The 25,958-nt window shown below is 39.0% G+C and overlaps 1 protein-coding gene across 2 annotated transcripts in view; it reads left to right on the top strand.

Annotated features, from left to right (window-relative positions):
• Positions 1–25,958, top strand: part of KLHL20 (kelch like family member 20) — a 76,972-nt gene that overhangs the window by 42,830 nt on the left and 8,184 nt on the right. For both annotated transcript variants that reach the window (XM_008978322.5, XM_003824673.5), the window contains 4 exons: positions 8,093–8,236; positions 16,261–16,394; positions 17,594–17,802; positions 24,072–24,178. In XM_008978322.5, the coding sequence (XP_008976570.1) occupies positions 8,093–8,236; positions 16,261–16,394; positions 17,594–17,802; positions 24,072–24,178 (594 nt within the window). The remainder of the gene's footprint in view (positions 1–8,092; positions 8,237–16,260; positions 16,395–17,593; positions 17,803–24,071; positions 24,179–25,958) is intronic.

Below are 25,958 nucleotides of genomic sequence, written 5' to 3'. Positions count from 1 at the left end.
GCAGAGGGATCAGTCCCATAGAAGTAAAACAACTGCAACATGGAGAAACCTCATCTCTACAAAAAATACAAAAATTTACTAGTTGTAGTGGAGCACGCCTGTAGTCCCAGCTACTCAGGAGACTGAGGCAGGAGGCCCGCTTGAGCCTGGGAGGTAAAGGTTGCCATGAGATGAGATTGCGCCATTGCACTCTAGTCTGGGTGACAGAGCAAGACTCTCTCAAAAAAAAAAGAAAAAGAAAACAACACACACACTTAAAAATAAATTGATGACATCACAGAAGGGAAAAAATTAATTGATGGCATCACAGAAGGGATCATGGCAGACAGGAGGCAGGACTAGACTGAAGCTCCAGACCGGGCAACATGTGGAGGCTTGATTGCACATGTTAGCTCCAGACTGACTGCAAGAAAAAATCAGCAATCTCAAGAGCACCCACAGACCCTCTGAAGAAAGCGGACTGCTCCTGCAGCACCCGGGAGAAACCCCAAATATTGGGAGTGCCCCAACTGCAGAAATGGGAAAGGGAGACCCTCCTCTCCCGAACACACACCCCCACTGGAGAAGCTGAAGGTCTGTTTGCAGGAGAAGTTTCCAACTTTACCTGGAGCTGAGTCAAGTTAGAGAGGCAAGCGAAATAACAGGGGTAGAGGAAGCAGCAGAAAGGCCCTGGGAGTTTGCTGGGTCCCCAAGCAGGCCATTCCTGCCTGGCACCACAGGGATCCATTGGGACGGTGGCCAGAGGAGCAGGGGATAAAACTCCCCAGGGAGAAGGAATTCTCTAGCTGAACTTTGTAACAATTTGAACAGGGCGAGAAGCCTCCTGACCAGAACTCAAGGTAGGGTGCAAATCCTGCATACAGACTTCACCGGCAGGGGGAAAACTAAAGCCCTTTTCTCTTGCAGCTGGGAGGCGGATAGCCTGGGGCAAGCCTGCCGCCCGCCCGTGGCCTGGAAACAGACTCAGAGTTGTGAGAGGGGCACGGTGGGAGTGAGACCATGGGAGTGAGACCAGCCCTTCAGTTTGTGTGGGAGCTGAGTGAGGCCTGTGACTGCCGGCTTTCCCCCACTTTACTGACAACCTGCATGACTCAGCAGAGGCAGTCATAATCTTCCTAGGTACACAACTCAAGTGACCTAGGAATCTCTTCCCCCATCCCCAACAGCAGCCGCAACAAGACCCGCCCAAGTAGAGTCTGAGTTCAGACATGCCTAATCCTGCCCCCACCTGATGGTCCTTCCCCGTCCACCCTGGTAGTGGAAGACAAAGGGCATATAATCTTGGGAGTTCTAGGACCCCACCTACCACCAGTCTCTCTCCACACTACTACAGCTGATGTTTTCTGGAAAGCACCACCTCCTGGCAGGAGGCCAACCAACACAAAAATAGGGTATTAAACCACCAAAACTAAGGACCCTCACGGAGTCCATTGCACCCTCCACCAGAACAGGTGCTGGTATCCACAGCTGAGAGACCCATAGATGGTTCACATCACAGGACTCTGTGCAGACATCCCCTACTACCAGCCCAGAGCTGAGTAGACTTGCTGGGTGGCTAGACCCAGAAGAGAGACAGCAATCACTGCAATTTGGTTCACAGGAAGCCACATCCATAGGAAAAGAGGGAGAATACTACATCAAGGGAACACTTCGTGGAACAAAAGAATCTGAACAATAGCCTTCATCCCTAGACCTTCCCTCTGACAGAGCCTACCCAAATGAGAAGGAACCAGAAAACCAACCCTGGTAACATGATAAAACAAGGCTCTTCAACACCCCCAAAAAATCATACTAATTCACCAGCAATGGATCCAAACCAAGAAGATTCCCTGATTTACCTGAAAAAGAATTCAGGAGGTTAGTTATTAAGCTAATCAGGGAGGGACCAGAGAAAGGCAAAGCCCAATGCAAGGAAATCCAAAAATGATACAAGAAGTGAAGGGAGAAACACTCAAGAAAATAGGTAGCTTAATGAAAAAACAAAAATTCAGGAAGCTTTGGACACACTTTTAGAAATGCAAAATGCTCTAGAAAGTCTCAGTAATAGATATGAACAAGTAGAAGAAAGAAATTCAGAGCTCAAAGACAAGGTCTTTGAATTAACCCAATCCAACAAAGACAAAGAAAAAAGAATAAGAAAATATGAACAAGCCTCCAAAAAGTCTGGGATTATGTTAAACAACCAAACCTGAGAATAATCGGTATATCTGAGGAAGAAGAGAACTCTAAAAGCCTGGAAAACATACTCGGGGGAGTAATCAAGGAAAATATCCCCAGCCTTGTGAGAGACCTAAACATCCAAATACAGGAAGCACAAAGAACACCTGTGAAATTCATCACAAAAATATCTTTCCCTAGGCACATTGTCATCAGGTTATCCAAACTCAAGATGAAGGAAAGAATCAAGAGCCGTGAGACAGAAGCACAGGGTAACTTATAAAGGAGAACCTATCATATTAACAGCAGACTTCTCAGCAGAAACCCTATAAGCTAGAAGGAATTGGGGACCTATCTTCAGCCTCCTCAAACAAAACAATTATCAGCCAAGAATTTCGTATCCAGTGAAACTAAGCATCGTATGTGAACGAAAGATAAGCCGTTTTCAGACAAAGAAATGCTGAGATAATTCGCCATTACCAAATCACCACTACAAGAACTTCTAAAAGGAGCTCTAAATCTTGAAAGAAATCCTGGAAACACATCAAAACAGAACCTCTTTAAAGCATAAATCACACAGAACCCATAATGCAAAAATACAAGTTAAAAAGCAAAAACAGAAAACAAAACCAAAGTACATAGGCAAGAAAGAGCACTACGAAAGTAAAGTAACGGTACCTCACATTTCAATACTAACATTGAATGTAAATGACCTAAATGCTCCACTTAAAAGGTACAGAACCGCAGAATGGATAAGAACTCACCAACCATCTGCTGCCTTTGGGAGACTCACCTAACACATAAGGACTCACATAAACTTAAAGCAGTGGAAAAAGGCATTTAATGCAAATGGACACCAAAAGCGAGCAGGGGTAGCTCTTCTTATATCAGACAAAACAAACTTTAAAGCAACAGTGGTTAAAAGAGACAAAGACGGACAGTATATAATGGTAAAAGGCCTTGTCCGACAGAAAAATATCATAGTCCTAAACATACATGCACCTAACACTGGAGCTCCCAAACTTATAAAACAATTACTAATAGACCCAAGAAATGAGATAGACAGCAACACAATAATAGTGGGAGACTTCAATATTCCACTGACAGCACTAGACAGGTCATCAAGAGGGAAATTCAACAAAGAAACAATGGATTTAAAGTATACCTTGGAAAAAATGGACTTAACAGATATATACAGAACATTTCATCCAAAACCCACAGGATACACATTCTATTCAACAGCTCATGGAACTTTCTCCAAGATAGACCATAAGATAGGTCATAAAATGAGCCCCAATAAACTTAAGAAAATTGAAATTATATCAAGCACTCACTCAGACCACTGTGGAATAAAACTGGAAATCAACTCCAAAAGGAACCTTCAAAACCATGCAAATACATGGAAATTAAATAACCTGCTCCTGCATGAGCATTGGGTCAAAAATGAAATCAAGATGGAAATTTAAAAATTCTTCAAACTTAATGACAATAATGACACAACCTATCAAAACCTCTGGGATACACAGCAAAGGTGGTGCTAAGAGGAAAGTTCATAGCCCTAAATGCCTACATCAAAAAGTCTGAAAGAGCACAAACAGGTCACACCTCAAGGAACTAGGGAAACAAGAACCAATCAAACCCAAACCCAAAGGAAATAACCAAGATCAGAGCAGAGCAAAATGAAATTGAAACAAACAAACAAAAGACCAAAAGATAAATGAAACAAAAAGCTGGTTCTTTGAAAAGATAAATAAAATTGATAGACCATTACCAAGATTAACCAAGAAAAGGAGAGAAAATCCAAATAACCTCACTAGAAAATGAAACAGGAGCTATTACAACTGACACCACTGAAATACAAAAGATCATTCAAGGCTACTATGAACACCTTTACACATATAAACTAGAAAACCTAGAAGAGATGAATAAATTCCTGGAAAAATGCAACCCTCCTATCTTAAATCAGGAAGAATTAGATACCCTGAACAGACCAATAACAAGCAGCAAGATTGAAGTGGTAATTAAAAAATTACAACAAAAAAAAGTCCAGGACCAGACGGATTCACAGCAGAATTCTACCAGACATTCAAAGAAAAATTGGTACCAATCCTTTTGACACTATTCCACAAGATAGGGAAAGAAGGAACCCTCCCTAATAATTCATAATTCATTCTGTGAAGCCAGCATCACCCTAATACCAAAACCAGGAAAGGACATAACCAAAAAAGAAAACTACAGACCAATATCCTTGATGAATGTAGATGCTAAAATCCTCAACAAAATACTAGCTAACCGAATCCAACATCATATCAAAAAGATAATCCACCATGATCAAGTGTGTTTCACACCAGGGATGCAGGGATGGTTTAACATATGGAAGTCAATAAATGTGATACACCACATAAACAGAATTAAAAACAAAAATCACATGGTCATGTCAATAGATGCAGAAAAAGCATTCGACAAAACCCAGCATCACTTTATGATTAAAATGCTCAGCAAAATTGGCATACAAGGGACATACTTTAATAAAAGCCATCTATAACAAACCCACAGCCAACATACTGAATGGGGAAAAGTTGAAAGCATTCCCTGTGAGCGTGGGAAAAAGACAAGGATGCCCACTCTCACCACTCCTCTTCAACATAGTACTGGAAGTCCTAGCCAGAGCAATCAGAAAAGAGAAAGAAATAAAGGGCATCCAAATCAGTAAAGAGGAAGTCATACTGTCACTGTTTGCTGATGATATGATTGTTTACCTTGAAAATCCTAAGGACTCCTCTAGAAAGCTCCTAGAACTGATAAAAGAATTCAGCATAGTTTCCGGTTACAAGATTAATGTACACAAATCAGTAGCTCTTCTATACACCAACAGCAACCAAGCGGAGAATCAAATCAAGAACTCAACTTTTTTTTACAATAGCTGCAAAAAAAAATAAAATACTTAGGAATATACCTAACAAAGGAGTCGAAAGACCTCAAGACCTCTACAAGGAGAACTACAAAATAGTGCAGAAAGAAATCATAGACACCACAAACAAATGGAAACACTTCCCATGCTCATGGATGGGTAGAATCAATATTGTGAAAATGACCATACTGCCAAAGCAATCTACAAATTCAATGCAGTCATCATCAGAATACCACCATCATTCTTCACAGAATTAGAAAAAAACAATTATAAAGTTCATATGGAACCAAAAAAGAGCCCACATAGCCAAAGCAATACTAAGCAAAAAGAACAAATCTGGAGGCATTACACTACCTGATTTCAGACTATATTATAGAGCCATAGTCACCAAAACGGTGTGGTACTGGTATAAAAACAGGCACATAGACCAATGGAACAGAATAGAGAACCCAGAAATAAACCCAAATACTTACAGCCAACTGATCTTCAACAAAGCAAACAAAAACATAAAGGGGGGCAAGAACACTCTTTTCAACAAATGTTGCTGGGATAATTAGCTAGCCACATGTAAGAAAATGAAACTGGATCCTCAGCTCTCACCTTATACAAAAATCAACTCAAGATGTATTAAGGACTTAAACCTAAGACCTGAAACTGTAAAACTTCTAGAAGATAACATTGGAAAAACCCCTCTTGACATTGGCTTAGGCAAGGATTTCATGACCAAGAACCCAAAAGCAAATGCAATAAAAACAAAAAATAAATAGCTGGGACCTAATTAAACTAAAGAGCTGTTGCATGGCAAAAGTAACAGCCAGCAAAGTAAACAGACAATCCACAGAGTGTGAGAAAATCTTCACAATCTACATCTGACAACTAATATCCAGAATCTACAGTGAATTCAAGTCAGTGAGAAACCTATCAAAAAGTGGGCTAAGGACGTGAATAAACAATTCTCAAAAGAAGATGTACAAATTGCCAACAAACATATGAAAAAATGCTCAACATCACAATGATCAGGGAAATGCAAATGAAAACCACAATGCGATACCACCTTACTCCTGCAAGGATGGCCATAATAAAAAAATCAAAAACCAGTAGATGTTGGTGTGGATGCTGTGAACAGGGAACACTTCTACACCACTGGTGGCAATGTAAACTAGTACAGCCACTATGGAAAACAGTGCAGAGATTCCTTAAAGAACTAAAAGTAGAACTACCATTTGATCCAGTAATCCCACTACTGGGTATCTACCCAGAGGAAAAGAAGTCATTAATCGAAAAAGATACTTGTACACACATGTTTCTAGCAGCACAAGTCACAATTGCAAAATCGTGGAAGCAAACCAAATGTCCGTCAATCAATGAGTGGATAAAGAAACTGTGGTGTATATAGACAATGGAATACTATGCAGCCATAAAAAGGAATGAATTAACAGCATTTGCAGTGACCTGGATGAGATTAGAGACTATTATTTTAAGCGATGTAACTCAGGAATGGAAAACCAAACATCGTATGTTCTCACTGATAATGTGGGAGCTAAGCTATGAGGACTCAAAGGCATAAGAATGATACAGTGGACTTTGGGGACTTGGGGGGGAAGAGTGGAAGGGGGTCAAGGGATAAAAGACTACAAATATGGTGCCATGTATACTGATGCATGCACCAAAATCTCATAAATAACCACTAAAGAACTTACTCATGTAACCAAATACCACCTGTACCCCAATACCCCAATAACTTATGGAAAAATAAAGAACACATCCCAGTTTTAAAAAAAATTGATGGGTTAAAGAAGTGTAGAAATAGCTAAATATTTATGCCTTAACAATTTAGCCTATATATGTCAAAATGGATAGAATGCAACTAAGGTGGTACCCAGGGGCAAATTTACATGAATTTTAGCTTAGATACATTAATATAACTTATATGCATTTGGAAATAAGGAAGATGCAAAATAAATGAATCATGCTTTTAAGTCATCACTGAAAAGGCAATAAAACCCAACAAACAAACAAACAAAAATCAACGAAATTTAAAAAAAAGATATGTCTACAAAAAGAGCAATTTGATAGTATTTTTAAAAATTAAGCATACTCGGCTGGACACGGTGGCTCATGCCTGTAATCCCAGCTCTTTGGGAGGCCGAGGCGGGTGGATCACGAGGTCAGGAGATTGAGACAATCCTGGCTCACACGGTGAAACCCCGTCTCTACTAAAAATACAAAAAAAGAGACGGGCGTGGTGGCGGGCGCCTGTAGTCCCAGCTACTTGGGAGGCTGACGCAGGAGAATGGCGTGAACCCGGGAGGCGGAGCTTGCAGTGAGCCAAGATCGTGCCACTGTACTCCAGCCTGCGCAACAGAGCGAGACTCCATCTCAAAAAAAAAAAAAAATTAAGCATACTGTTTGCTACAGTAATTCTACCTATCACCCATTTGCACAAAGAGAAATATATAAGGATGAACGTTGTTTTTAATAGCAAAATATCAGAAACAGCCTAAGGGGTATATCAGTAGGAATATAATTAAATAATGTATAACACATATAATAGTAAAATAATTCAAAAGAAAAATCTAGAGCTATATTAGCATAAATAGATCTCAAAAAACGTTGAGGGAAAAAGCAGTGCCTACTGTGGTATTATTTATGCAAAGAAAACATGCTTGCATATAAAGAAATATATATATGTGTATACATATATACCTATATGAAAGCATTTTACTGAAAAGTCTTGAAGGATATATGCCAAATCAAAATGGGAAGAGACAAGAATTCAGGTGGAACTCAAGGAGGGCTTTAACTTTATCAATAATATTCTGATTTTTTTAAAGAAAATATATTCATACATAAATTTCAAAAAATAAAAACACAAACCAGATTTTCAAATGTTTTAGTTATTATTAATCAGCCCATACTTAGGGGAAATAATATATATCATATAAATCCATGGATTTAGAATATGTAAACATAGCCAAGCTTCCTTTGGTAATACAAACTCTCCTCTTGGTATGTTCTTTTCAGGTATGACCCCAAAACAAACCAGTGGAGCAGTGATGTGGCCCCTACAAGCACCTGCAGGACAAGTGTTGGTGTAGCAGTACTCGGAGGCTTTCTCTATGCTGTGGGTGGCCAGGATGGTGTGTCTTGCCTCAACATTGTTGAGAGGTGATTTTTTTAAAAGTCATTTTCCGTATTTTTATTTTAAAGAACATAGAGCTCTTTAAAAGAAAAACTACAGGTTGGGCGTGGTGGCTCACACCTGTAATCCTAGCACTTTGGAAGGCCAGGGCAGGTGGATTGCTTGAGCTCAGGAGTTCGAGACCAGCCTGGGCAACATGGTGAGATAAAAAATACAAAAAAAAAAAAAAAATTAGCCGGGCGTGGTGGTGCATGTAGTCCCAGCTACTTGTGGGGCTGAGGTGGGAGGATCACTTGAGCCCAGGAGGTTGAGGCTGCAGTGAGCTGAGATCACGCCACTGCACTCCAGCCTGGGTGCAAAGTGAGACCCTGTATCAAGGGGAAAAAAAAAAAAAAAGAAGTAGAGCTGAATTTAGGACATTGGAGGATCCACTATTCAGTGGATTTCCCATAGGCTTTCAGCAAAAAGTCTTCAGTTGATCTTAAAGTCTAGGAAAATGAAAGATCTAAAAAAAGGTTTTTTTAATTAACAAAAATTATATATATTCACAGTGTACGGCATGATGTTTTGAAATATGTATAGGTTGCGGAATGGCTAAATCAAGCTAATTAACATATTACCTCACATACTTATGATTTATTTGTGGTGAGAACACTTAAAATCTACTCTCAAGTGTATAATACGTTGTTATTAACTATAGTTACTATGTTGTACATTAGAGCTCTTGAATTTATTCCTCCTCTCTAACTGAAATTTTGTATTCATTTACCAAGATTTCCTCACTGCCCCTCACCTTGCCAGCCCCTGGTAACCACCATTCTACTCTCTACTTCTGAGTTCAACTTTTTTAGATTCCTCATATAAGTGAGATCATGCAATATTTGTCTTTCTGTGTTTAGCTTGTTTCACTTAATGTCCTCCAGGTTTATCCATGCCGTCGAAAATGTCAGGATTTCCTTCTTTTTTAAGACTGAATAGTATTCTATTCATATATGCCACATTTTCTGTATCCATTCATCTGTTGAGGTACATTTAGCTTAACTTCATATCTGGTCTATTATAAATAATGCTGCAATGAATATGAGAGTACAGGTATCTCTTCAACATACTTATTTCCATTGAATATATACTTAGTAGTGGGATTACTGGATCACATGATAGTTCTATTTTTAATTTTTCGAGGAACCTCCATACTGTTTTCCGTAATGGCTATACTAGTTTACATTCTCATCAATGGTATGCAAGGGTTTCCTTTTCTCCATATTCTTGCCAACATTTGTTATCTATCTTTTTTAATATAGTAGCCATTCTAACAGGTGTGACATGGTATTTCATTGTGATTTTAATTTGCATTTCCCTGATGATAAGTGATATTGAGCATTTTCTCATATACTGAGCCATTTGTATGTGTTCTTTTGAGAAATATCTATTCAGGTCCTTTGCCCATTTTTAAATCAGATTATTTGTTTTCTTGCTGTTGAATTGTTTAAGTTCCTTATATATTTTCAGTATTAACCTTTTATGAGATGTATGGCTTGCAGATATGTTCTCCCACTCTGTAGATTGTCTCTTCACTCTGTTGATTGTTTCCTTTGCCATGCAGAAGCCTTTCAGTTTGATGTAATCTTACTTTTTTTGCTTTTGTTGCCTATGCTTTGGGGCACATAACCTGATTTTTTCAACTGTCACACTGATTGTACCTAACATTGAAATGTTAGAAATGTATTTCAGATTACATTCTATATATATCAAGCATACCACTTGTGAAATCTCTTCTGATTTTTTTCCTGAATCTACCTGGAGTGTACTTAATGAATGACTCTACTTAGACTTCCCCCAGAGAAATGATTACGTAATAATACTTTGTATAGGACATCTTATAAAAAGCTTAAAGTATTTTGTATATAGACTCATTAATCATTGAAGTATACTTAGGGAAATCTAGGTGGGCTGCCATAGTCACTTTATACTGGTGTACAAATAGTTAATTTTGGTAGAACAGATTTTGTCCTTAATTTCTTCTGTCAGCTTTTCGTCATTAGATTTTAGAGTCTCATGTGCTATGATTACTGATAAGAACATATATTTCATCCTCACATCTTAAAAAGAAATGAGTCATGACTCTAAAATTTTTGAGGTAGCATTTACTAGTTTACCATGTATATGTTGAAACGTTTAACTGTTGTAAGTAGAGGTAAAATAGAAGGTAACTCTTGAAAGCTATGCCAGTTCCCTTTTATCTCTCTGTCAAGAAATCTATTTTTTCACTTTCAAAACTCAGTACAGGAGGTTAGCAGCAGTGATGGCATAGTTTTTTAATATCTCCAAATACCCACATAAAAACAGATAGAGTAATAGATAGCAAAGCTAAAAACCTATGTACTAGTTCTGGAGATTGGAGTTACACAACAATGTGAATATACTTAACACTACTAAACAGTTAAAACATGGTTAAGATGGTAAATTTTATGTTATGTGTGTTTTACCACAATTTAAAAATCAGAACCTGTGAACAAAATTTAACACAAAACTAAAGGAAAGAATATCCTCACAAACTCCAAAACACAAATGGGCAAAGACAAACTACCATTAGCCACAAGACCTGCATGATATTAGTATCTTCAGGAGAAATCAGAAAGAAGCAATTGGATGTCTGACAGATCTAAGAACAAAAGAACCTCAAACTAGCTAACACGTAGGAAATAGAAAGCACAAGGGGAAAATTTATCAGCAACTGAAACTAGAAACAGTTTTGTCCACTGCCATAGAGTGTAAGTGCAAGACCCTCAATCTTTAGATCTCTTTAGATCTCTAAAGGGCTTAGAAGAGGGTTTCTCAACCTCAACACTACTGGCGTTTTGGGTCAGACAATTCTTTGTTGTGGGGGACTGTCCTGTGCATTGTAGGATGTTTAACAGCATCCATAGCCTCTACCAACTAAGTGCCAGAAGCATGTGCCTGGTTGTGACAACCAAAAACAGTCTCTAAACATTGCCAGATATTACTTAGGGGATGAGAAAGGGGGGATGAAGGGGAATAAAATAACACCTGGTTGGGAACCAGCTGAGTTAGAGCCATCTAGTCCCTGGGAACTCTCAAAACTGACCAGCCAGGATAATCTTCCAGGTCAGGACCCTACACTGAGGAGAATCAAAATTAAGCAGGACGAGGGCAACAGATGCCCTTGTTTTCCTTGAAAAGAGAAAGCCAAGACAAAAGTAAGGCAGTGAATAAAGTCAATAAATCTCTGGACTAGGCGCTGTGGCTCACACCCATAATCCCAACACTTTGGGAGGCCTAGGTGGGAGGATTGCTTGAGCCCAGGATTTCAAACCAGCCTGGGCAACATAGCGAGACGTTGTCTCTCCAAAAAATAAAAAAATTAGCCAGGCTTGGTGGCATACACCTGTGGTCCCAGTTACTCAGGAGGCTGAGGTGAGAGGATTGCTGGGAGGTCAAGGCTGCAGTGAGCCATGATTGCTCCACTGCACTCTAGCCAGGGTAATAGTGTGAGACCCTGTCTCAAAAAAAAAAAAAAAAAAAATTTAAGGATACCCCATTCTTTATGATGTGATTATTTCACATTGCATGCCTATATCAAAACATCTCACATACCCCATAAATATATGCCCAAAAATTAAAAATACAAAAAAATTTAAGTAATCATCTCTGAAGGCAAGGCACTATGTTTTTTAATACTACATAAAAAAAAAGAAGGAGCTCCACAAAGTTAGAAAAACTGTCACAAACCACTCACTCCTATGTCTAAAAGTTCAGGAAAACTCATTTCATGTAAAAATGAAATAGCAAAGTATTGAGATTAGATTCCATACAAAGTTAATATAAGAAGAGAGAATAAGCAGCAGAATAACATCTCTACAGACAATAAAAGCACGCTAGAAAGACACACCTACAGATCAAAACCTTAACTGTTTCAAAATGTGATAAAAGACATTAAGAAAATGATAACAGATATGAAACTACATAAATCAGAAGTAGAAAAATTCAGAAATGAAGTGACAGAACTCAGAAATGTATTAGAAATGAAAGGAAAAATCATTTCAGAATGAAGATTAAAGGATAATAAGCAAAACAGATAATGCCATAAGACAAATAGAAGGCGAAAAGAGGAAATATTTTAAGGTCAAAAAGAAATGAAGGCCGGGCACAGTGGCTCACACCTGTAATCCCAGCACTTCTGGAGGCCGAGGCGGGTGGAGCATCTGAGGTCAGGAGTTCAAAACCAGCCTGACTAACATGGTGAAACCCCATCTCTACTAAAAATACAAAATTAGCCGGATGTGGTGGCAGGCACCTGTAATCCCAGCTACTTGGGAGACTTGAACCCGAGAGGTGAAGGTTGCAGTGAGCCGAGGTCGCACCATTGAGCTCCACCCTGGGCATCAAGAGCAAAACTCTCTCTCAAAAAAAAAAAAAAAAAGAGAGAGAGGAAAAAAAAAACAAGAGATACCATTTGAGAGATAGTAACAAATATTGATAATAGGTAAAAATCTATTATACAGGTGATAGCAGTCCTTAAAGAAGAAAACCAAAGGGAGGAAACAGAATGAATACTAAGAACTATAATCCAAAGTTACTTTCCTATAATTAAAAAAAGAAACTTTTTTGAAAGAATACGCTATATCCTTCGAATACTGACCCAGAACACCAAGACATATGCTAATAACATGACTGTACCTTGAAGAAAAAGAAAAAAATCCTTAGACATCTACAAAAAAGTACATGTTACTTGTAAGGAAAAGAAACTTAGATTATCATCTGGCTTTTTAAAAGTAGTAGTTCATGCCAGAAGAAAATAGAATTGCATGTTTTAGATATTCAAGAAAAACGTGAGCCAAGGATTTTATACCTTGAGAAACTGACTTTGAAGTACAAAGGGCACAGACAACTATTAACAACATGTAAGAAATTAGGGAATCTTGTTCCCTTGAGCCCTCTAGGAGAACAAACTTCAGACAAAATTACTAGAAAGACATTGACAGAAGGGCTAGACCATGTGGTTCACACCTGTAATCCCAGCACTTTGGTAAGCCAAGGTGGGAGGATCGCTTGAGACTAGGAGTTCAAGGCTGCAGTGAGCTATGATCATACCACTGCACTTTAGCCTGAGTGACAGAGCAAGACCGTGTCTCTTAAAAATAAATACATACATACATACAGTTAACTGTAGAACTATGACTAAATGAAGATTAAAAGGGGGAGGGCTGGGTGTGGTAGCTCTGACCTATAATCCCAGCACTTTGGGAACCCAAGGTAGAAGTACGACTTGAGGCCAGGAGTTTGAGACCAGCCTAGGCAACATAGTAAGACCCTATATGTTAAAAATGTATATATGTATATTTTTTAATTAGCCAGGCATGGTGGTGCACACCTGTATTCTCAGCGACTCAGAAGGCTAAGACAGGAGATTGCTTGAGCCCAGGAGTTCAAGATTATAATGAGCTATGATTGCACCACTCTACCCCACCCTGGGTGACAGACTGACCCTGTCTCTAAAAATAAAAATAAAAGGGAGAGAGTGTAGCATGCTCTAGCTATGTACTCAATCCATGTAAATGTAGTACAAAGAAGAGGTATGCAAAAATGAATTTTAATTGTTCTCAGGGATATTGGAGTGATAATATTGCTATTCTGTTATGTGTATAAATGTAGAATAAAGGACATGAGTATGCATTATTCTAATTCTGCTCTCTCCTTTGTCCTTGAAAACCAGAGTGTGGAGGTAGAAGAAGAAAAGGTTGCAAAATAGAAGTTAAATAAAGTATCTTGTAGTCCTGAGTATGAATTTGAACTAAATTCCTCTTTTGAAAAAATTTCTATATATTCTAGCTTGTCAACTGAGAAAGCCTCGAAATAAAGTGTCAGTGAACATCTCTACTCCCAGATTGTATCTTGAAATTTTATTTCCCACTTAAAGAAACCAGAGCTTATTGGAAAATGTCTGATTCCAGGTTTAGAACAGGAAATGTGCAGATGAGTCTGTACTCTTTTGTCATACCAAATAGCAAGCAAGCTGTCAAAGACCGCTAAGAGTCAAAAAGACTCAGGAGCCAACTTGAAGATGTTCCCACTGACCAAAGATAACATAATTTCAGCTTTAAAAGGGATAATTGCAATAGATTGAAATCCAATAAATACACTTAAATATATGAGTTCTTAATGATAAACTTTTTAAGACTAATTGCTTGCCTTTGGAAGATCATATGGAACAAATTTATTATCTCAAAACATAAATAAAATGAAGTGAACATATATCCTGCTTTTCTTATAAGAACCATATTATTATATTGATTAACCAAATAGTTAATAATATTATTATATTGATTAACCAAACCGTATTATTATATTGATTAACCAAATAAAAGGATTGTTTCTTTATAAAATTATCCCAATAAAAGAAAATAAGTGATTATCATTTTGCAACACTCAGTAAATTAGTGTATCTAGACATTGATAAACAGCTGCTAACATACCACCTTCTTTAGTCTTATTAAAGGAACCAAACATGGTCTGATCAAATTTCTGGATCCAACTACCAATTTGCCCAACATAAAAAGGACAGAGCAACAGATTGGACTGCACTATGAACGTACAGTCAACCAAATCCATATTATGGGGAAAATTGTCATACACTCTGGGTTCTAAAACAGATGAATTGCAGGGAAGAAAAGGAATGGAGAGAAAACCTGTAGACAATAAGAGACTTTTTAATTTAATCTAATTTTTTTAGAGACAGGGTCTCACTCTGTCGCCCAGGCTGGAGTGCAGTGGTGCAATAATAGCTCACAACTGTCTCAAGCAATCCCTGCCTCATCCTCCCAAGTAGCTGGGACTGCAGATGAATGCCGCTATACCTGGCTAATTTTTTTTTCCAATTTTTTAATAGAGATAAGGTCTCTCTGTGTTGACGAGGCTGGTCTTGAACTCGAACTTGTGGCCTCAAGCAGTCCTCCAGCCTCAGCGTTCCAGAGTGCTGGGATTACAGGCATGAGCCACCACACACAGCCTTTTTTTTTTAATCCTTTTTTTTAAGTCTCAGCCAGACACAGTGGCTCACCTGTAATCCCAGCACTTTGGGGGGCCAAGGTGAGAGGATTGCTTGAGGCCAGGAGTTTGAGACTAGCCTGGTTAACACAGCAAGACCCCTATTTTTAAATAAATAAATATTAATTAAATAAATAAATATTAATTAAATTTTTTTTAAATGTAATGTTAAGATTGAAGTGTCTAGGGATGGCACTTTCTGTATTTGAGTTTTATAATAAAAAGGTTGTCTCAAAGAACTATGCAAAAGACTTCTACTTTCTAATAGGATGTAGTAGAGAGTAACAGCCATCACCCCCACTACAACGACTAGGAAAAAAAGACAAATTACAAAAATCATATTTTAAAATACATCAGAGGCATTTCAAAGTAATGACCAAATGAACTAAAATTCCATTGAAGAAAGAGCCTGTGTTGCCAGCCGGGCACGGTCACTCACGCCTGTAATCCCAGCACTTTGGGAGGCCAAGGCCGGCAGATCACGAGGTCAGGAGATCGAGACCCTCCTGGCTAACACGGCAAAACCCCATCTCTACTAAAAATACAAAAAATTAGCCAGGCGTGGTGGCAGGCACCTGTAGTCCCAGCTGCTCAGGAGGCTGAGGCAGGAGAATGGCGTGAACCCAGGAGGCGGAGCTTGCAGTGAGCTGAGATCACGCCACTTGCACTCCAGCCTGGGCGACAGACCAAGACTCCGTCTCAAAAAAAAAAAGAGAAAGAGCCTGTGTTATGTGAGCTGAGGTCATAGGTTGTTTTCTTTCCTTGGGACATTTTCCAAGTATGAGTGTAGAAAATAGCTTAATAGCTGGCACAGATATAAATTCTAAGACGTTTTTCTAATGACTAAGTAAAATGTTAGATTTTCATTGCACATTTGACTATAGCAAGTCCGTGTACTCAATATATCGTTAGTGTGATTTCAGATCTTATGAAAAAGGCTTCACTTAATAAGAACAAGCATACAGTCTGGTTTCCCTCACTGCAGGTATGATCCGAAGGAGAACAAGTGGACTCGGGTAGCTTCTATGAGTACCAGAAGACTAGGTGTGGCTGTGGCTGTGTTAGGAGGGTTCTTATATGCTGTAGGTGGCTCTGACGGGACATCTCCTCTCAACACAGGTTAGTCCCTCCCAAAGGCAATCAGGTTCCCCAAAAGCAGAACATTTTCCTGGAGAGTCCTCCTACAAAACGTGTAGAAACTCCAGGTTATCCTATAATTTACTAGGAAAATGCCTGATTTTTCCCTCCAGCAGAGTGCAGCTCTCAGCTCTTCCTCAGCTCCCACTGTAGTCATATTCTAAGTACGTTCCCCAAATATTTATTTCTTCCCCTGCTTTCCAAGCTGCTGGAAATTTATAATGAATTTTAAAAACTACTTTCTTATATAATTAGTTCCTTTTCCTCCATCACAACTTCTCCTCAAAAAAAACCACAACGTACTCTAATCCAAGAATAAATAAAAACTTAGAACTACAAATTCGTTTATTTGGGTTTTGTTTTTGTTTGTGTTTTTATGACAGGGTCTCGCTCTGTCACCCAGGCTGGAGTCCAGTGCCACAATCTTGGCTCACTGCAACCTCTACCTCCCGGACTCAAGCAATCCTCTCACCTCAGCCTCCCGAGTAGCTGGGAGTATAGGTGTATGCCACCACACCTGGCTGATTTTTGTATTTTTAGTAGAGATGGGGTTTCGCTGTGTTGCCCAGGTTGGTCTCAAACTCCTGAGCTCCAGTGATCTGCCCACCTCAGCCTCCTAAAGTGCTGGAATTATAAGCGTGAGCCACTGCACCTGGCCTGGTTTGTTATTCCTTTCTATTTAGATAGTATGGGTATTTTTGCCTAAGGATATTGTCAATGTGACAGTCACACCAGATTCGTCACGTCTTGTCTTCTCTTCAGAAGCTTAAAATGCACTGTGCTATAGGGGAGGGAATACAGGAGTACAGAAGTTGTCTGATTATGATGATAAATTGTTAGTACTGAATGGTGCTTATTGATCATGTAGTCAGGCTCCCCATTTAACGATAAGGAGAGTGAGGCTGAGAGTCATGTAGCTAATTAGTCATTTAGATAAAACTAGAACCAGAGTATCTGGATCCCAACACGTGCCCTTTCCACTGTACCATACCTAGAAGAAACCAGTCCCTGATGAGAGTATATGTAGTATTGTCCAGAGGTATACAAATCCTTCTCAGAAGCAAAAATCAGATCATGTGTTGAAAATATGTGTTATCACAAAGTATCAGTGGCTATAAAGAAAACTGGAGGTGAGAGGAAATGGTTGAATGCTCACTTACTGGTTTTTCTTTTCCCTACAGTGGAACGTTACAATCCTCAGGAAAACAGATGGCACACTATAGCCCCTATGGGGACCCGGAGGAAACACCTAGGCTGTGCAGTATATCAGGACATGATCTATGCTGTAGGAGGTAGAGATGACACTACAGAGCTGAGCAGTGCTGAGAGATACAACCCCAGAACCAACCAGTGGTCTCCAGTGGTGGCCATGACATCACGCCGTAGTGGAGTAAGTGGTTATGGACACTTAGGTTGCTTCCAAATCTTGGCTATTAATAGTGCTGCAATAAACATGGGAGTGCAGATATCTCTTCATTATACTGGTTTCCTTTCTTTGGGGTATATACCTAGCAGTAAGATTGCTGGATCATATGATATTTCTATTTTTAGTTTTTTGAGGAACCTCCAAACTGTTGTACTAATTTACATTCCCACCAGCAGTGTAGGAGGGTTCCCTTTTCTCTGCATCCTTATCAGCAATCGTTATGGCCTGACTTTTGGATAAAAGCCATTTTAACTGGGGTGAGATGACATCTCATTGTAATTTTCATTTCCATTTCTCTAATGATCAGATGTTGAGCACCTTTTCATATACCTGTTTGCTATTTTTATGTCTTCTTTGGAGAAAGGTCTATTCAGATCTTTTGCCCACTTTTTAATTGGATTATTAGTTTTTTTCTATTGAGTTGTTTGAGCCCTTATATATTCTAGTTATTAATCCCTTGTCAGAAGAGTAGTTTTCTCCCATTCTGTGGGTTGTCTCTTCACTTTGTTGGTTGTTTCCTTTGCTGTGCAGAAGCTTTTTGACTTAATGTGATCCCATTTGTCTATTTTTTCTTTGGTTGCCTGTGCTTATGGAGTATTACTGAAAAAAATCTTTGCCCAGACCAATGTCCTGGAGAGTTTCCACAGTGTTTTCTTTTAGCAGTTTCATTGTTTGAGGCCTTAGATTTAAGTCTTTAATTCATTTTAATTTGATTTTTGTATATGGCAAAAAATGGGGTCTAGTTTCATTCTGCATATAGTTACCTAGTTTTCCCAGCACTATTAATTGAAGAGATTGTCCTTTCCCCAATATACGTTCCTAGCACCTTTGTCAAAAAAACAGTTCGCTGTAGATGTATAGGTTTATTTCTGGGTTCTCCATTCTGTTCCATTGGTCTTTGTGTCTGTTTTTATTCTAGTCTCATACCGTTTTGGTTACTGTAGCTCTTTAGTATAATTTGAAGTCAGATAATGTGATTCCTCCAGTTTTGGTCTTGTTGCTCAAGATAGCTTTGGCTATTCTGGGTCTTTGTGGTTGCATATCAATTTTAGGATTATTTTTTCTATTTCTGTGAAGACTGTCATTGGTATTTTGGTAGGGATTGCATTGAATCTGTAGATTGTTTTGGATAGCATGGACATTTTAACAATATTGATTCTTCCAATCCATGAACATGGAATGTCTTTTCATTTTTGTGTGTCCTCTTCAATTTCTTGCATCAATGTTTTCTAGTTTTCATTGTATTTTTCACTTCTTTGGTTGAGTTTATTCGTAGGTATTTTATTTATAGCTGTTGTAAATAGGATTACTTTCTTGATTTCTTTTTCAGATTGTTTGCTGTTGGCATATAGAAATGCTACTGATTTTTATATCTTGATTGTGTATCCTGCAGCTCTGCTGAATTTGTTTATCTGTTCTAATAGCTTTTTGGTGGAGTCTTTAGGTTTTTCCAAATACAAAATCATACTGTATGCAAAGAAGGATAATTTGACTTCTTCCTTTCCAATTTGGATGCCCTTTATTTCTTTCTTTGGTCCCATTGCTCTACTTAGGACTTCCAGTACTATACTGAATAACAGTGGTGAAAGTGCGCATCCCTGTCTTGTTCCAGATCTTAGAGGAAAGGCTTTCAGTTTTTCCCCATTCTAAATGATGCTATCTGTGGGTCTGTCATATATGGCTTTTATTGTGTTGAGGTATGTTCCCTCTGTACCCAGTTTTTCAAGGGTTTTTATCATGAAGGGATGCTTACTTTTATCAAATGCTTTTTCAGCATCAATTGAAATGATTATTTGGTTTTTGTCCTTCATTCTGTTGATATGATGTACCACACTGATTGATTTGCATATGTTGAACCATTCTTGCATCCCTGGGATAATTTCTACCTGGTCATGATGAATTATCTTTCTAATGTGTCATTGAATTCAGTTTGCTGGGATTTTGTTGAAGATTTTTGCATCATTGTTCATTGAGGATATTGGACTGTAGCTTTCTTTTTTTGATGTGTCTTTGTCTGGTTTTGGTATCAGGGTAATACTAGCCTCCTAAAGTGAGTTTGGAAGTGTTACCTCTTCCTCTATGTTTGGAGTAGTTTGATAGGATTAGTATTAATTCTTCTTTAAATATTTGATAAGATTCAGCAGTGAGGCCATTGGGTCCTGGGCTTTTCTTTGCCGGAAGATTTTTTTTTTCTTTTTTTTATTATACTTTAAGTTCTAGGGTACATGTGCACAACGTGCAGGTTTGATACATAGGTCTACATGTGCCATGTTGGTTTGCTGCACCCATCAACTCGTCATTTACATTAGGTATTTCTCCTAACGCTATCACTCCCTCAGCCCCCCACCCCCCGACAGGCCCTGGTGTGTGTTCCCCGCCCTGTGTCTAAGTGATGTCATTGTTCAATTCCACTGGGAGATTTTTTATTACAGCTTTGATCTCATTACTTTTTTGTTTTGTTTTGAGACAGGGTCTGGCTCTGTCACCAAGGTTGGAGTGCAATGATACAATGTCGGCTCATTGCATCCTCCACCTCCCAGGCTCAAGCCTTCCTTCCACCTCAGTCTCCCCATTAGCTGGGACTACATGTGCACACCATCATGCCCAGCTAATTTTTTCTTTTTTTTTTTTTTTTTTTTGGTAGAGTTGGGGTTTTGCCATGTTGCCCATCCTGGTCTCAAACTCCTGGGCTCAAGTGATCTATTCGCCTCAGCCTCCCAAAGTGCTGAGATTACAGGCATGAGCCACCACACTTAGCCTTATTACTTGCTATTGGTCCGTTCAAGTTTTAGATTTCTTCATGGTTCAATCTTGGTAGGTTGTATGTGTCTAGGAATTTATCTGTTTCTTCTAGATTTTCTAATGTATTGGCATATATTTGTTCATAATAGGCTCTAATTATCCTTTGAATGTCTACGGTATCAGTTGTAATGTCTCCTTTTTCATCTCTGATTTTATTTATTTGGGCCTTCTTTTTTCTTAGTCTGCCTAAAGGTTTGTTGATTTTGTTTATCTTTCAAAAGTCAACTTTTCATTTAATTGATCTTTTGTGTTTTTTTCACTTAAATTTCATTAATTTCTGCTCTGATCTTTATTGTTTCTTCTCATTTTGGATTTGGTTTGTTCTTTTCTAGTTCTTTAAGATGCATTGTTATGTTATTTGAAGTTTTTGTACTTTTTTGATGTAGGCTCTTATTGCTATAAACTTTCCTCTTACTTTCACTTTATGTCCAAAACCACTTTATAGGTTTTGGTATGTTGTTTTTCCATTTTCATTTGTTTCAAGAAACTTTTAATTTCTTCATTGACCCACTGGTCATTCAGGATGCTTTTAGGTAAATCAAGCCCTGCTAATTTGACACTAGAAAATAATGAATTTCTTTTGATTATTTTTATCTCATGTAGTTGAAAAATTTTATGTCGTCATATCTTTAATTAGAGAATAATTTTTTAGGATTTCTCCTTTTTTTTTTTTTTTTTTTGAGAAGGAGTCTCACTCTGTCACCCAAACTGGAGTGCAGTGGCGCAATCTCAGCTCACTGCAACTTTCACCTCCCAGGTTCAAGCAATTCTCCTGCTTCAGCCTCCCGAGTAGCTGGGAGTACAGGCGCGTGCCACCATGTCCAGCTAACTTTTGTATTTTTAGTAGAGATGGGGTTTTGCCATGTTGGCCAGGCTGGTCTCAAACTCCTGACCTCAGGTGATCCACCCCCCTCAGCCTCCCAAAGTGCTGGGATTATAGACATAAGCCACTGCACCTGGCTTTTAGGATTTGTCCTGTATCCATTGCTTTTCTGAAACAATCTCCCCAAATTATCTACTACCTTATCTAAATTAATATTAGATCTATATATTGCAACTTAATGTTTCTAGCTAATAGTCTTAAGTAGTTGGCATACTAATACAAATGTTTAGGCAAAAATACATCTGGCTCCACCCCTAGTCCCCACAAACTAGTTTGAGTCTATCCTATCTATAGTATAGACCAGATCAGACTGCCCTGGAACATGTTCTAGACCATGGATGGCCTGTGACTCAAGAGACTTCTGGGCGAAGTATAGAATTTATCCATCTTGGGATGTTTGCTGAGAGCAAAATATAACCCATTAACCACTGATCATGTCAGGAGTTCATCGAGACATCCACAACAGGAAGGAGAAGCAAGCAGTAGCTAAGCACTCCACAATCTGAGGATAAAAGAGAGTGAATTCTGGTTTGCGTAAATCAAGGAACACCACTGGAAGGTGTCAGCAAGTCAAAGCCTTCACATATCTGTGGCTTTTTATTACTGACAACTAACAGCATCTTAGTCACATTCCTGTTAAGTGTTCGCTGTGTGTTGGGAAAGCAAAAATGAGTATGGCATGATTCCTCTCCTTAAGTAGCTCCCAATTTAGTGAAGGAAATTGAAATGTTTACAGCTAACTATAATAAATAAACCCTACAGTAGTGTTATATATTTTATAGAAGAACATAGGAGAATGCGCTTACTGCTTTGGGGAAGTAAGAATGAGTTGGGGCAGTGAAGAGACTACCAAAGACAGTCACATGTAAGCTAGCTCATGAAGGAAGAATAAGCTTTTCTAAAAGACAGACAGAAAACAGTAGCCAGGGCCAGGTGCGGCTACTGTAATCCCAGCACTTTGAAAGGCAGAGACAGGATTACTTGAGCCCAGGAATTTGAGACCCGCGTGGGCAACATGTGAGACCCCATCTATACAAAAAATTTAAAAATTAGCCAGATGTAGTGGTGCATCCCTGTAATCCCAGCAACTTAAGAAGCTGAGGTGGGAGGATCACTTGAACCTAGGAGGTGGAAGCTACGGTGAACTGTTTTTTTGTTTTATTTTGTTTTTGAGATGGAGTCTTGCTCTGTCATCTAGGCTGGAGTGCAGTGTGCGATCTTGGCTCACTGCAACCTCCACCTCCCGGGCTCAAGTGATTCTCCTGCCTCAGCCTCCCGAGTAGCTAGGACTACAGGTGCGTGCCACCATGCCCAGCTGTTTTTTTGTATTTTTAGTAGAGATGGGGTTTCACTATGGTGATCTGTGATCCTGCCACTGCACTGCAGCCTGAGTGACAGAGCGAGACCCTGTGAGTGAGAGAGAGAGAGGGAAAGAGGGAGAGGGAGAGAGAGAGAGAGAGGAGGGAGGAGGGAGGGAGGTGGGGGAGGGGAGGGGAGAAGAAAACACCAGCCAGGGAACATGTGCAAAAGTGTGGAGGTGTGAAAAATGTATGTTATCTTCAGGGACTAGCAGTTAATCCAGTTTTACTGCAGCAATAGGATTCATTAGTTAGGAGTAAAGGGAAACTATAAGAGGTGAGGCTTAAATAGTGGGCTAAGATAGATTTCTGGAGGGCCTGAGTAACATAATAAGGACTTTAAACTTACCCTTAAATAGTAGGGAGGCTTAGAAAGTTGTTTTGGTTTTAGGAGATTTTTTTGAGAGGGTCCCACTCTGCTGCCCAGGCTGGAGTGCAGTGGCACAATCTCAGCTCACTGCAACCTCGACCTTTCAGGCTCAAGCAGTCCTCCTGCCTCAGCCTTCCAAGTAGCCGGGACTACAGGTATGCCCCACCACACCCAGCTAATTTTTGTATTTTTTGTAAAGACAGGGTCTCACTGTGTTGCCCAGGCCTGTCTCGAACTCCTGGGCTCAAGCGATCCACCGACCTCAGCCTCCCAAAGTGAGAAAGTTTTTAGAGGAAAGTGACAATATGATTAGATTTATATTTTTCTGTTTTACTTTATTTTTGTAGAGATAGGGGTCTCACTGTGTTGCCCAAGCTGGTCTTGAACTCCAGGCTTCAAGTGATGCTCCCACCTGGGCCTTCCCAAAGTGCTGGGATTACAGGCATGAGGTACCATGCCTGGCCTAGATTTGTATTTTTAAAAGAGAATTTTACTAGCAATTAGAAAGATTAGAGCAGGCAAATACCAGAGGAAGTGAGAGCAGTTTGGAGGTTGTTTGCTCACTCCTAGTGAACAGTTTTTCTAAAATTTAAGAAATACATGTTTTGGATTCTGTGTGAATATTCTAATTGAATATATAATTTTATAGTTCCCATAATTTGATAGACTTTTGTTGTTACATTTTCCCTGTGTTTCAGTAAACCAGAATGTAAGGCCATAAAGAATTATCTTTTGTAAATAGATTTATCTAGAAACCAGTCTATAATTTCCTTACGATTGTCTAGTTTCTTCAGCAGCTTACTGTATTTTGGTTTTGTAGGTTGGCCTGGCAGTGGTCAATGGACAGCTCATGGCAGTAGGAGGTTTTGATGGCACAACATACTTGAAGACCATAGAAGTTTTTGATCCTGATGCCAATACATGGAGGTAACTTTTAAGCTGTGTAGCAAATCACCTCACTACTGATTTGGAAATCATGGGCTTGAGATAGCCTATGACCATCAGAACTGGGATGGTCAGTACATTGGAGTACTTTGAAGAGGGCTGAGGTTACACATATTTATGGCTCATTTTGACTTGATTGCTCTAAAGTGGCTGATATATTACAAAATTCTCCTTTTCAGTAACTGTCCAGTTTTATAATTAGAGATGGGTAAAATAGGGAAAAAAAATCTTCCTAGCCCCATCATGTTCAGCTGAGGAAACAAAAGCACCGAGAAATAAAATGACCTGCCTAAGTGAGTTAGTGACAGAGTTAGAATTAGAACCTAGGTCTTTGGCTCCAAATCTGTCCATGCCATTTTTTGGTGTTCTTGTGGGAAACCTATGCCTAGGAAAAACAAATTGCAATTACTTTTGAAAAATTAATATTTGAAAAATAATATTTCATTTTTAAAGCCATTTTAACTTTTAGGGAGGAGGCTACATCTTATTTAAGAGAGCTTAACTTAAACTTCATTTCTAGGTTTAATTTTACTTTGCTTTTAAATCCTCAATTGTCTAATAAAGCTTTCTTAAGTAGTTAAGTAGTTTTTATAATTTCACATAAATTAGGTGACTTTTGCATTTATTTTAAATATTCAAGAACCTTTACAAACTTAGCAAAATTCTCTTAAACCTTTAAACTTAAAATAATTAAGTCTAAATCTTTACTCAATCATATTTTATACTTGAATCACAAGAGTAATCTTATAGATGCCCTAAAAAGCCAAATTCTCTTAAACACTACAAGAACTTAAAATGCGAAACACATAGTTTATTCTCAAACTTTAAAAATAACAATACTATGGGTTTGATGTATGGCATATCTGTACTTAATTCTAAATACTAGTCTTCTAAGAAAACAGTTTTGCCTTCCAAGCAATTTGGGGTTTCCTTCTCAATAAAATGGGCTTACTTGCCTAAGCAAGTTTAGGGTTACCATCTCAGTGGTTAAGGTTGCACATCAACCAGAAATATCAGGCTGGACATGTGAGCTGAGGCAGCAGACATTCTGGGAAATTTTTCTTATGACCATGAAGGATAAGCTGAGCTCTGTTTTATTGTTACTATTCTAAAAGAGGCAGTCTTGTAGTCCTTTCTTACTGTATTCTAATAGTCTATCTCTAGGAAAGCCACAACTCTCACAGAGATTTAAGTGACATGCTTTGGATCCTACATATGTCTCACAGCTCCATATGACTCAGTGGTCACAAAACTAAAGTCAGCTAATAACAGCGTGTACGTTTTGCTCCTACATCACATTTTTACAGTCCTGTTCATTAAGTAAAGATTTATTGATGGCCAGGCACGGTGGCTCATGCCTGTAATCTCAGCACTTTGGGAGACCAAGGTGGGCGGATCACCTGAGGTCAGGAGTTTGAGACCAGCCTGGCCAACATGATGAAACCTCGTCTCTACTAAAAATACAAAAACTAGCCAGGCATCGGGGTGGGCACCTGTAATCCCAGCTCCTTGGGAGGCTGAGGCAGGAGAATCACTTGAACCTGGGGGGCAGAGGTTGCAGTGAGCAGAGATTGGGCCATTGCACTGCAGCCTGGGTGACAGAGCAAGACTCCGTCTCAAAAAAAAAAAAAAAAGATTTACTAAGTGCTCCGAGCCCTGGGGATACAAAACCGAACAACAACAACAAAAATTCCTGCCAAGCGCACGCCTGTAATCCCAGCTACTAGGGAGGCTGAGGCATGAGAATCTCTTGAACCCAGAA

Source organism: Pan paniscus, chromosome 1 (assembly GCF_029289425.2).
Source record: "Pan paniscus chromosome 1, NHGRI_mPanPan1-v2.0_pri, whole genome shotgun sequence".
Classification (NCBI taxonomy): domain Eukaryota; kingdom Metazoa; phylum Chordata; class Mammalia; order Primates; family Hominidae; genus Pan; species Pan paniscus.
Note: the sequence above shows the minus strand (reverse complement) of the source record. Positions and strands in the feature narration are given on the sequence as shown.